We start from the raw sequence: 12794 nt of genomic DNA, 5'->3' as shown, positions 1-12794 counted from the left end.
AAGCACAAGCTTGGTGTCACATAAATCACTACTTTTCATTTCACCTTGCTTTTTTCTTTACTCATTTTAGAGTTGGTGGTGTCCTGCATTATGGGGATTGGCTGTTCACCTTGGTATCTCAATGAAAAAATATAAAATGTAATTATAGCAGAACCATTATTATCTATATAATTAAGAGTCACACATTGAACATCAGTAGTGTGTGCAAAAGAGTGCATACTTCCAAGCATCGCCCACACAAAGTGTCCATCACACTTCCCGATCTGTTCAAATAATAACTGCTAATAATTTGGCCAAATGGATTCAGTAAAATATATGCAAATAGGAAAAGCCACTGATAACAAATCACCAACCTACTCAAAAAAATCAACCAAATCACTCATGCTTTCAAAACTACCAATCAGAAACCAGCAACTGCCAAACAAATCAATTAAATATTTATTTCCCAAATGTCTTGGAGCAGCAATTTTCTCTCACATGGTCAACTACTGACGTAAAGTGTACACGAAGTATGCATTCGGTCATCACACTTCAGGCATCAGACACTGATAATGTTACAAAATTTATCTTTAGATGTACGCAATACTTAAGAGAGCGAATCATTTGTAATATAGACAGAAATGTCCCTAGCAACAGAAAATACCCACCGTTGACCCAGGAATCATACCTCTAATTGACCCAAGCATTAATTTCAAGAATGCAGTGTAATTACACTCCAGGAGAATGCATTGTGCAATAAACCTACCATTTATAACAAACACAAAAAAAGTCAGCAATTTTCTGCACTTATTCAGCACCTTCAATGTAATAAAACTTCTGATGGTGGCTTAGAAGCAAGAGGGTATGAGGGATTTTGTGTAAGTAGCTCTTTTTCGACCGGCACAGACACAATGAGCTGAATAGCCTCCTTCTGTGGTTTAAATTTCTATGATTCTATGGAGCATTGCAGAGTTTAGCCTGGAAATTATCTTTATAGAAACACAATGAGACATGTGTAATACCCACTGGAAATGTTATGTACGCTAAGTATGGTTATCAATCTTTAACTTAGACACTGTATTATCATTGTTATAAATCCCTGGGTTAAAGTTGCCCATGTGAAGGTACGGCAAGAACTTTTAAGGACACAATGTGACTAAGAGCATACTTTCCATAATTCTGCACCAGTATCAACTGTTGCAGACAGTGAGGCTGCGCAGTCTCCAGGCAGAAACCCCAGGAGGAAGGGGTGGAGTCGGGTTTTTCGAGCGGGAAAAGCTGCAGAGAGCGACTGGAAGAGAAGAGGGCAGGAGCTCTGAAAAAAAGGGCTCAGGAGGCAAATGGCTGCCGCATCCCGTCCCGGGCTTCCAAAATCGGCCGCCGCCCTTCGTATTAGTAGCACTGCATCCTGAACTGGCTGCAAGTCACCAGTACCGGGGGATCGTCGTCTGAACCCAGATCTGCAAGGCAGAAGTCTGGGGAGAGCTGCTTGCCTCGTGCTGATGGGGATCTACTTGGAAAAGCTGCAGAGAGAGAGAGCGAGTCACCAACTCCAGCTGCTGCTGTGTGCTCTGCATCCAGAATTCAAAGTGGGATTCAGTGATCGAGAAGAGAATTCAACGAAGGGGTTCGGAGTCGTAAGTCTTGCAGACATTATACATACCATGAGCTCCAACTTAAGCACGCCAACAAAAGAGTGCACTCGAATTTGGACACAGGGACAGATTCTCCTTTGAATCCATGTAAATGGAGAATGTATGTTTATTATGTCTAGATTCATTCTAATGCATGCAAATGTCTAATTTAGTTCATTGACCTGTAATCTTCTTATACTGTCTGATGTTAAAACTATAAAGTAAGATCATTAGAATTAAGCCATTGTAGTAGTGATCTCCTTACTGGACTATAGAATACTGTCTACAACAGAGACCACATCTCACATATATCTAGAGAACCGAGAAAAGGGGTTACATTTTGGGGGCTCGTCGGGGATTGTGGTCTATTTATGTCAGTAAACTAACAGTATTGAATGCTCATTGCTAAGAGTGGTTTGTGGTTTCTACTGGGCTGTCTGAGCATAAAAGATGGATGTTATTGAGGTTGAAGCTTGGTGCAAACGGAAGCAGATAGCTACTACCCATGCCATTGTGCTGAATGGTGTTGCTAACGATGACCCTGATGATGTCTTGCTAAGGGCTCTGAATTGTGTCAAAGCCTTTGGAAAGGTTAGGATAGTTGAGCGCTGCTTGGATACAGCTACCAAGAAGCAGTTTGTGTTGATCCAGACATCAGAGAACCTGAGAGGTCATGGTTTACCTGAGGCAGTTGGGCTTTCTGAAGAGGCTGGTCCCTGGCCAGTTCAGTTTGTCCCTATTACTACTAAGGAAGAAGAAGGGTTTCAGACCAAGTTGTTGTCATTCTTGAGACAAGAAGGAAAGACTGTTGCTGATGTCAAAGGTCTGATAGGTCCTTCGGCCCTGGATATGAACACTCAGTTGGTCAGTGCCATTAGTTCTCTGGTGGATAAATGCACCAATCTGCCCTTCGAGGCTCAGGGATACCGTAAGCTCTGTATGTTCTCAGGAGTGAGACCAACTCCCAGTGGGGAAGAGGAGTACGACGCCTGGGCTGAGCAGACCCTGCCTCTGCTAGAGGAATGGCAGTGCAGTGACAATGTGAAGAGGCAGAGAATAGTAGAAAGCCTTAAGGGTCCTGCTGCTGACATTGTAAGATTCTTAAAGGCGCAGAACACCTCTGCTACTTCCTTTGACTACATGCAGGCTCTAGAAACTGCCTTTGGAACTACTGAAACCATTTCAGATTTGATGGTCAGATTCAGAAGCACATTCCAGTGTGAGGGAGAGAAGCTGTCCAGTTATCTGCTGAGAATAGACAAACTGCTGCATTGTATGTTACGGAAAAGAGGGATCGAGTTGCCCGAAATGAATCGGTTCCGCATTGAACAGGTTGTGCGAGGTGCATTGCTCGAAGACGTGACTGCTCTTCGCATACGCATGACCCATAAGTTGCGAGATCCACCTACCTTCACTGAGCTGCTAAGGGAAGTCAGAGAGGAGGAGGATATGCTTCAGGCCCGGAATGTAGCAAAGAGTGCTGTGATGTCCAAGCTTGTGACTCCTGTTACAGTTCCTACTCCTAAGGGTGATGTCAACCCTGAGATGAAACAGCTGAAGAAGGAAATAAATGTCACGAGAGCCGAGATGGCATATTTTCGGTCTAAGCCCAACACAGAAAGGGATGACGCACGGGTGCAAAAGGTTGAACACCCTGTGAAGTCTAACAGCAAAATGAATGATTCCTCTAAAGGATATCCCCATGAAGGAGATAGACCTGGAATCTTTTGTTATAACTGTGGAAAGGATGGACATTTCAAGCGAGAATGTAGAGGTGAGGAAAATCTAAAAAAAGTAAATGACCGTCTCATAAAACTTACCAAGAAGTCGGGAAACTACAAAGGGGCACAGTAACGGAACGGCCTGCTGTCCCTGTAGTTAAGACACGTTCCGCTAAGTGCAATAATAGACGAGGGGATATGAAAGACATCATACCTGAAGGTTTAGTAGGGCCGAGTTCTGCTGTATCAATACAGATTGAAGGCATTTATACTAAAGCTATCCTCGACACGGGTTCTCAGGTTACCATACTGTACAGATCCTTCTATGACCGATACCTGACGCATTTGCCGTTAACCCCAATCAGTCTTCTGCAGATCTGGGGCCTTAGTCCTGCTGATTACCCATATGATGGCTATTTGTCGCTGAGGTTGGAGTTCTTGGAAGCTGATGTAGGGACCACTGAGACCATTGATGCACTTGTGTTGGTTTGCCCTGACCCCATGGTGAAAGGTGAGGCTTCCATACTGGTTGGCAGTAATACACCCATAGTGAGACGACTCCTGACAAGCTGCAAAGAGCAGGGAGGTGAAAACTTCTTGAGCACCAGACACATTCACCCTGTTTTCAAAAAGGCTTTTGAGAAACTGCCTGAACTTTCTTCCGACGTAGATGATAGCAAAAGAGGAACTGTGTGGTACGTTCGAGCCAAACCTATCACCCTGCGTCCTGGAGGAGTGGCTAGAATCCCTGGGATACCAAAATTCCCTGGAACGCCAGGTACTGAAGCCATTCTGATAGAGTCACCTGATGATCCTGCAGAAGAGTCACGATTTCCAAATGAGCTTCTGGCGAGACCAGAGTTGCAGACCTCGACAGCTGTGATGTCAAGGAGAGTTACAGTGACCGTGAGGAATATGTCAGGCAAAGGAATCACATTAAGGAAAGGAATGCCGATTGCGCATCTGTTTCCTGTAAATGTACTGTCGTCACATGTGAAGGAAGAGTCCAAAGTTAACTCAACCGGAGATCTGACACCCTCCTCCTTCAACTTTGGAGAGTCACTCGTTCCTAAAGAATGGAAGGACCGATTAGTCAGGAAGATGATGGAGCGGAGAGGAGTTTTCTCTACTCATGAGTTTGATGTTGGTTGTAGTAAGAGTACTCGCCATTCTATCAGAATTACCGAGGATAAACCCTTTCGGGAGAGGTCTCGACGGCTGGCACCAGCTGACATCGAAGCAGTGAGACAGCACCTGTCGCAGTTAAAAGAAGCTGAGATCATTACCGAGTCCAGGAGTCCTTATGCATCTCCTATAGTGGTGGTGAGGAAAAAGAACGGAAAGATTCGGATGTGTGTGGACTTTAGGGCGCTTAACAGACTTACTATTCCCAACCAATACACCGTTCCAAGAATTGAGGATGCACTGGCTTGTCTTAATGGAAGCAAGTGGTTCAGTGTGTTGGATCTCAGAAGTGGATACTACCAAATACCGATGAGTGAATCGGACAAAGAAAAGACAGCCTTTATATGTCCAGTTGGGTTCTACCAATTTGAAAGGATGCCACAGGGAGTTTCAGGCGCTCCAGCAACTTTTCAAAGAATAATGGAACAAACAGTTGGGGACATGAACTTGGTCGAAGTATTGGTGTACTTGGATGATATCATTGTGTTTGGGGCAACCCTTGAAGAACACGAAGCTCGGTTGCTGAAAGTGCTTGGTCGCCTGGAGGATGAAGGTCTCAAGCTATCATTGGACAAGTGTCAGTTTTGCCAAACATCCGTGTCCTATGTGGGGCATATTGTATCACAGGATGGAGTAGCCACAGATCCATCCAAGATCGAAGCTGTTACCACATGGCCCAAACCGAACACAGTGACTGCCTTGCGGTCATTTCTTGGGTTCTGCGGATATTACAGGCACTTTGTGCAGGATTACTCCAAAGTGGCCCATCCTCTGAATCAGCTGCTGGCTGGTTACCTCCCACCAGCCGAGAGGAAGAAAAAGGCTAAAGGTAAAGAGAACAAGGACTACTTCAAACCCTCTGAGCCTTTTGGTGTTAGATGGGATGAGAAATGCGAAGAGGCCTTCCACATCTTAAAGCAGTCTTACTCAAGCCCCCGTGTTGGCTTTTGCAAACCCACAGCTGCCATATGTGCTACACGTGGATGCCAGTCAAGAAGGGTTGGGTGGTGTGTTGTATCAGGACCAAGGAGCAGGGCTGAGACCCGTAGCGTTCATCAGTCGCAGTCTTACGCCATCAGAGCGTAACTACCCAGCTCATAAGCTAGAATTCTTGGCGTTGAAGTGGGGGGTGGTGGATAAGCTGCAGGATTATCTGTATGGAGCGAAGTTTGAAGTGAGGAGAGACAATAATCCATTAACCTATGTGTTGACTTCGGCAAAACTTGATGCCGCCGGCCACCGCTGGCTTGCTGCACTATCTGCTTACGACTTTAGTCTCAGGTACAGACCTGGGAACCAGAACATTGACACAGATGCTCTGTCTCGTCGCCCACACTACCAGAAACCAGAGTGGAAAGATGTTGCTTCAGCAGATGTGAAAGTAATGTGTCAGATGTCCGTGGTATCTGGACCAAAGAATTCATTTCATGCCCGAGAGATTGACCACTTGGGAGCGTCAATGCATGCTGTTCCCCAGGCATTTTGCAACCTTTCCAGTTTGGATGTACAAAACTTACCCATGTTGTGTTCATCTGAAATATCCAAAGCACAACAGGAGGATCCCTGTATTCATGAGGTGTTTTCAGCTCTCCGTCTGGGTGATATTACACAGATCGACAAATCAAAACAGCCTGACTGTCGTCTGCTCCTAAGAGAATGGGACCACTTGGAAATTAAAGAGGGAGTGTTGTGTAGAATCACTCACCCACCCACTAAACCATGTCATTCACAGTTGGTCTTGCCTGAAAAGTACAGGGAAATAGCGATGAAGTCTTTGCATGATGACGCAGGTCATCTGGGAGTAGATAAGACCTATGGGTTGGTCAAGGACAGATTCTATTGGCCCCGTATGAAGTCTGCAGTTGAGGAGTTCTGCAAGTCTTGTGCACGTTGTGTCCAGAGAAAGACTTTACCTAAAAGAGTTGCTCCTCTGTTTCACATGCAAAGTGATGGACCTCTAGACCTTGTCTGTATGGATTTTCTGTCCATCGAACCCGATTCCAGCAATACCGCAAATGTCTTGGTCATTACAGATCATTATACTCGCTACGCCCAAGCTTTTCCCACAAAGGATCAGAAAGCATCCACCGTTGCCAAAGTGTTGTGGGAGAAATACTTCATCCACTATGGACTGCCAAAGCGAATACACAGCGATCAAGGTAGAGACTTTGAAAGTAGACTTATACATGAGTTGTTGTCCATGCTCGGGATTGAGAAGTCAAGAACAGCTCCATACCATCCTCAGGGAGATCCTCAACCTGAGCGGTTTAACCGTACTTTGTTAGACATGCTTGGAACGCTGGATTCAAAGCGAAAGAACAAGTGGAGTCGGCACATTGGACATCTTGTTCATTCTTATAATTGTACCCGAAATGACGCTACTGGTTTTTCACCGTACTACCTCATGTTTGGACGTGAAGCGAGGATGCCGGTGGATTTGTGTTTCGGTGTATCCAATGATGGCACATCACAGAGAGCTTACCTCAAGTATGTATCTGACATGAGAAAGGAATTACAAGCTGCTTATGAACTTGCTGAGTCTGTTTCTGCCAAACAGAATAAAGGAAATAAGCAGAGGCATGACCAGAAGATCCGTTTTTCCCAACTCATGCCTGGTGACCGAGTTCTCATACGGAACCTAGGACTTCAAGGGAAACATAAGTTAGCAGACCGCTGGGCTTCTACACCTTACATTGTTGAAAGTCAAATGTCACAACTACCTGTGTTTCGGCTAAAACCTGCAGGTGGGAATGGACCCATAAAAATACTGCACCGGAATCATATCCTGCCATTGGGACAGCATGTGCGTCTGGATCCGCCAGCGGATAATGAGCTGACACCTAGTAGGAGAACCCTGCAGAGAAGGAGGAGGAAAAAAACGAGAAACCAGGAAAACTTTGTTCCAGAAGACAGAAAACCCATGACACAGTGTGTGGATCATGAGGAACCTGATGAGTCGGAAGATGAAGAATGGGGTCTATGTTACGACCTCCCAGAGGGACGCATAAGACAGAATCTGGATGAATTGTCTGAACCATTTGGCTCAGACTTGGACATGGTCTGGGAAGAACCAGATGCTTCCGAGAAGGAGATCAAAGAGACTGAAAGGCATGATAACAAAGGAACCAACGCCTCCAACGTAGTTGAAGGAACTGAAGACCGGGTATCCGAAATAAGGAGCTCACAGCGAGTTAAGAAGGTTCCTGAAAGATTGACATACAGTACACTAGGAGTGCCAAGTGTAATAGCCCCTACGGTTCGATATGTTACCTCCCTTTATACATGTGCAACCACTTATGTGTAAAGTTCATTAGTCATGGGGACATGCCTATATTTGGTGTGGGGGGGGGGGAGGGGGAGTGTAATACCCACTGGAAATGTTATGTACGCTAAGTATGGTTATCAATCTTTAACTTAGACACTGTATTATCATTGTTATAAATCCCTGGGTTAAAGTTGCCCATGTGAAGGTACGGCAAGAACTTTTAAGGACACAATGTGACTAAGAGCATACTTTCCATAATTCTGCACCAGTATCAACTGTTGCAGACAGTGAGGCTGCGCAGTCTCCAGGCAGAAACCCCAGGAGGAAGGGGTGGAGTCGGGTTTTTCGAGCGGGAAAAGCTGCAGAGAGCGACTGGAAGAGAAGAGGGCAGGAGCTCTGAAAAAAAGGGCTCAGGAGGCAAATGGCTGCCGCATCCCGTCCCGGGCTTCCAAAATCGGCCGCCGCCCTTCGTATTAGTAGCACTGCATCCTGAACTGGCTGCAAGTCACCAGTACCGGGGGATCGTCGTCTGAACCCAGATCTGCAAGGCAGAAGTCTGGGGAGAGCTGCTTGCCTCGTGCTGATGGGGATCTACTTGGAAAAGCTGCAGAGAGAGAGAGCGAGTCACCAACTCCAGCTGCTGCTGTGTGCTCTGCATCCAGAATTCAAAGTGGGATTCAGTGATCGAGAAGAGAATTCAACGAAGGGGTTCGGAGTCGTAAGTCTTGCAGACATTATACATACCATGAGCTCCAACTTAAGCGCGCCAACGAAAGAGTGCACTCGAATTTGGACACAGGGACAGATTCTCCTTTGAATCCATGTAAATGGAGAATGTATGTTTATTATGTCTAGATTCATTCTAATGCAAGCAAATGTCTAATTTAGTTCATTGACCTGTAATCTTCTTATACTGTCTGATGTTAAAACTATAAAGTAAGATCATTAGAATTAAGCCATTGTAGTAGTGATCTCCTTACTGGACTATAGAATACTGTCTACAACAGAGACCACATCTCACATATATCTAGAGAACCGAGAAAGGGGTTACACATGAAAAACTCAGCTCAGGATCAAACATGACACCAAGGTTGTTAACATCAGATTCAGTCAGTGCATGTGTCATCTTACTTATGCATACAACTCTTCCCTGCAGTGGGGGGGACTATAACCTGGCAATATTACAGGGGTCTTGTTGGCCTCGAATCAGGCTTTGCCTCTACTTGTCCTAGACTGACAGCAGAGTCTAACTGCATGAGTAAATCAACTACATTTTATCCGTTATTATAATTCAAACACCAAATCCATATTTATTTAAAATAAAATATTAAAAACATGATTTACCTAAATCGAGCAGGCGACAGAGGTGTTGGTGGAAACATCCCGGGTTCAAATGAATCAAAATACGTCAATGTCCATGAGAAACTGCAACATGACAAGCCAGCCATCAAAGCCAAAATCAATGAACTCCAAAGACCTGAAACAAGTACAGTTCAGCTGTAAACACTGACCACATAGCATGCAAACGGATATCATATTTAAAAACCAAGTGTCAATTTCAAAGTGACATTACCTAAAATACCAGTCTTGACACCATCCTCGCTGTTTTCTTTATCCCAACGTAAATCTGCAACCAGAATTCAGACCATGGTTCAATGACAAGTTGAACGTTACTTATCTAAATTAGGAGTCTAACGTAAGCGAAGTTTTACTTTAAAGTTTCCACAATGTAAAGGATCGGTTGTGTAACACTCAATACCTTTGAAGATTATGTACATAATCGCCAGAAGAAATGCAACGAAGGATATCATTACAATGCAGCACAACATTGAACAGACTCGGGCGGGCCACTTTTTACTCCTGCAATTAGCGTGCGCCGCCAGCAGCCGGTTTTGGCTCGTCCTGTTACTGTGAACCGACAGCGCGGCGTTCACCAAATCTGTCTGTCCATAACCTCCGGTTGCATCGACTTCCATCGGCTCCTGCCCCAGTTTACCGGTCAGTTCATCGCCAACCTCCAGCCAGGCAGCGAGAGGCGGCGCGCTTCGCTTCACCAAACGAGGCATTGGGGATGTTTTAAATTATTGTCCCAACCCAACGCGGACGCCCCGACAGCGGGGAGTAGAGACGCGGGGTCGCTGTGAAACGTTAACCCGGTGACACCGGTGTGGAGGCCGCTAAAAGCCTAGGCCCCGGGGGGGGAGAGCCCCTCCCCGCTCCTCACACCGCGTCGCGTCGCCGCGCCTTCCTCCCACTCTCACACAGCGCGTCACCTCCGCGGGCTGCTCGGCCTCAATCTAACCTGCTGCTCAAAGGTCCCGCCTCCCCTCTGTGACGCCACAGAGCTCGGTCCAATCGCCAGGAGGGCGGGGGAACCGCTCCGGCGCCCGATTGCGGAGCGCTGCCGTCAATCTGCGCCCGTTAGGTTGCGCGGCAGTTGGCGACCTTTGCCCCTTTACCCCGCCGAGCTGGGCCAGTCGGATCGCGCGTTGCTGCTGCGCGTCGCCAGGGCCGCGCCGGAGCGGAGCGAGAACATGGTGAGTGCGGGAGCTCGAGCGCGCACAGCGGGGCCATTGTTGGAGCCGAAGCGGGGGCTTCGCCTCGCACTTGTCGCCAGATAGCCCGCGGAGCCGCTGCAGGCCGGCCTTCCTCCTGGCGACCGGGCCCACATATCGACCAGAAGTGTGGGCGCGTGTAGTGAGAGGCGGCTGGATGGCGAGGAGCGAGGAGGCCGCATCCGAGCCCCCGATTACTCGCTCGGTGTCTCCATTCATCCATTCGGCTGGACGGGTGCGGCGCTTCGGGGTTCAGAAAGCCTTGAACCGGTGGCGGATAATAGTTAATGGGTGGAAAAACCTGGGAGGGAAATCGGAGTCAGTTTAACTTGATCTCGGTCACATTTCTACACAGTAATTTAAAACCTTGCCTCTGCGGTTTATTTTTTTACCCAATAAATGAAAATACAAACATTATCAACGCGGCGTGCGTACAATAACTGCAGAGTGATTCCTTACAACTCAGTAAAGAGCTGAGGGCCCAGGTGATGCTATAAAGTGGCAAAGTAAAATGTGCAGATCTGTCCTCTCTGAAACCTCCTACTGCTCAATGGCAAATTATTATACAATATATACAAAATTAATTTGTATAATTCTCTAAGGTTTGAGGAAAAAACCAGATAAAGCTAATGGCAAGTTGAAGTGGATAAAAATAAATCATATGTAATATGATGATTCATATATTAAGTTTATTGATGCAAGAATGAGAGGTGATCTCATTGAAATTCTTAGAGGGCTTGACAGGGTCGATGCTGAGAGGCTGTTTCCCCTGGTTGGAGAGTCTAGAACTAGGGGTCATAGTCACAGAATAAAGGTTCAGCCATTTAGGACTGAGATGAGAAATGTCTTCACTCTGAGGGTTGTGAATCTTTGGAATTCTCTACCCCAGAGGTTTCAGTCATTGAGTATATCCAAGACAGATAGATTTTTGTGCACTAGGGGACATGAGGATAGGGTGGGAAAGTGGAGTTAATGTAGATCAGCCATAATCTAGAATGGCAGAGCAGGCTCGAGGGGCCGTATGGCCTATTCCTGCTCCTATTTCTTGCGTACCTCCATCCTAAAACCTTCTATTGTCTCAAGTTATTCACATGATTGCAAAATATGTTTTTTCCTGCCCTATTTTCCACAGTGGATTTGTCGTTCATGCTGAAGCTGCTGTGAGTGTAGCAATGCCCACTGAGGATTGAGGCACAAACTGTGTCAAGATTGGATTGGACAGGTGGATGAAGGAAAAGGGGTTGATGGGATATAGGAACAGAGCAGGTAAACGTGATTAGATCTGTTTGCTCAAGTGGAGGGTAAATACTGCCATGGACTGGTTGGGCCGAATGACCTGTTTCCGTGTTGTGACATCTATGTCTGTGTCAAAGTAATAAACTTTGTATACATATTCTAAATTAAGATATCTTACTGTACTGAACAAATACATAATTGGGGTATATATTCATATGTATATATAAATAATATGGTAGGTAAATGTACAGCTAAATGTCTTCTCTATTTTATTTTATATATATATATATTATATGTAGACAGTGAATATCATAGTTTGCATATAATTGCTTGAAATGTACACCCCCAACCACTTCCTTCGCCCCACCATTGGCAGCCATGTCTTCAGCTGTCTAGGCCCTAAACTCTAGAATTCCCTCCACAAACCTCTTTGACTTTCCATCTCTCTCTCTTCCTTTAAGACTTGATGTAAAACCTCCCTCTTTGATCAAGCGTTTGGCCACCTGTCCTAATGTCTCCTTTAGCTTAGTGTCAATTTTTGTCTGATTATGCTCCTGTGTGGTCCCTGGGGCACCCCACTCAGTACTCCCCTAATCCACCTTGACATAATGTCCCTAGCAGCCTTTTGCTATCCATACCTAAGATTTACCACAGCTTTGAGACTAACTAATAACCTTTGATGGGGATTGTTCTCCTATGCCATCTGGAAATGCATGTACAACCTTGTAAGGTTTACCACAGTCCACTTAGAATGTTACTTCCTCAAAGAAGTTAAGGGGTTAGGTCAGGCAGGACCTTCCCCTTTATCCATCTGGACTACTGTTTACTAATGATGTTATTGTATACATAATCTTCAAGTTTATTCCCGATAATAGATTGTTATTTTACTCACGATTAAACTAAAACTGATTGGTGGAAAATCACCTGTTTTTGATTTGTTGCCATTTTTCAATATGGAGGCCATATTGGCCAGTTTCTAATCTACTGATACTTCCCCAATGTCCAGTGACTTCCTCATAGTGAGTGTCAGCCTCACAAATCTTCCGAGTCTCCTTCATCCATCATTTGGATGAAACGTTAAACTGAGGCCCCATCTGCCCCCTCAGATGGATGTAAACAATCTCATGCACTATTCAAAGAAGAGCAGGGTCCTGGCCAATATTCATCCCTCAACCAACATCATTAAAAACCTGATCATTAACTCATGGCTGCTAGACCT

The 12794-nt window shown here is 45.6% G+C and overlaps 2 protein-coding genes across 5 annotated transcripts in view; one reads left to right on the top strand and one right to left on the bottom strand.

The window, feature by feature from the left end:
• arl6ip6 (ADP-ribosylation factor-like 6 interacting protein 6) overlaps nt 1-10080 on the bottom strand; it is a 50522-nt gene extending 40442 nt beyond the window's left edge. For both annotated transcript variants that reach the window (XM_085986307.1, XM_085986308.1), the window contains exons 1-3: nt 9544-10080; nt 9358-9411; nt 9129-9261 (exon numbers count right to left, since the gene is read on the bottom strand). In XM_085986307.1, the coding sequence (XP_085842433.1) occupies nt 9129-9261; nt 9358-9411; nt 9544-9850 (494 nt within the window). In that variant the 5' untranslated portion in view covers nt 9851-10080. The remainder of the gene's footprint in view (nt 1-9128; nt 9262-9357; nt 9412-9543) is intronic.
• A 135-nt stretch (nt 10081-10215) lies between these two features.
• The window catches only part of prpf40a (PRP40 pre-mRNA processing factor 40 homolog A), a 49285-nt gene continuing 46706 nt past the window's right edge, over nt 10216-12794 (top strand). The window contains exons 1-2 of one of the 3 annotated variants that reach the window (XM_085986304.1): nt 10232-10321; nt 11472-11605. Coding sequence is in view for 1 of the 3 variants with exons in the window: in XM_085986301.1 (XP_085842427.1) it covers nt 10319-10321 (3 nt within the window). In the remaining 2 variants the exon portion in view is untranslated. Of the gene's footprint in view, nt 10322-10802; nt 10825-11471; nt 11606-12794 lie in introns of those variants that run through there. The other 2 variants (XM_085986301.1, XM_085986305.1) reach the window with 2 other exon arrangements.

Source organism: Somniosus microcephalus, chromosome 4 (genome assembly GCF_052327205.1).
Source record: "Somniosus microcephalus isolate GS21.2 chromosome 4, FLI_Smic_1.0, whole genome shotgun sequence".
NCBI lineage: Eukaryota > Metazoa > Chordata > Chondrichthyes > Squaliformes > Somniosidae > Somniosus > Somniosus microcephalus.
Note: the sequence above shows the minus strand (reverse complement) of the source record. Positions and strands in the feature narration are given on the sequence as shown.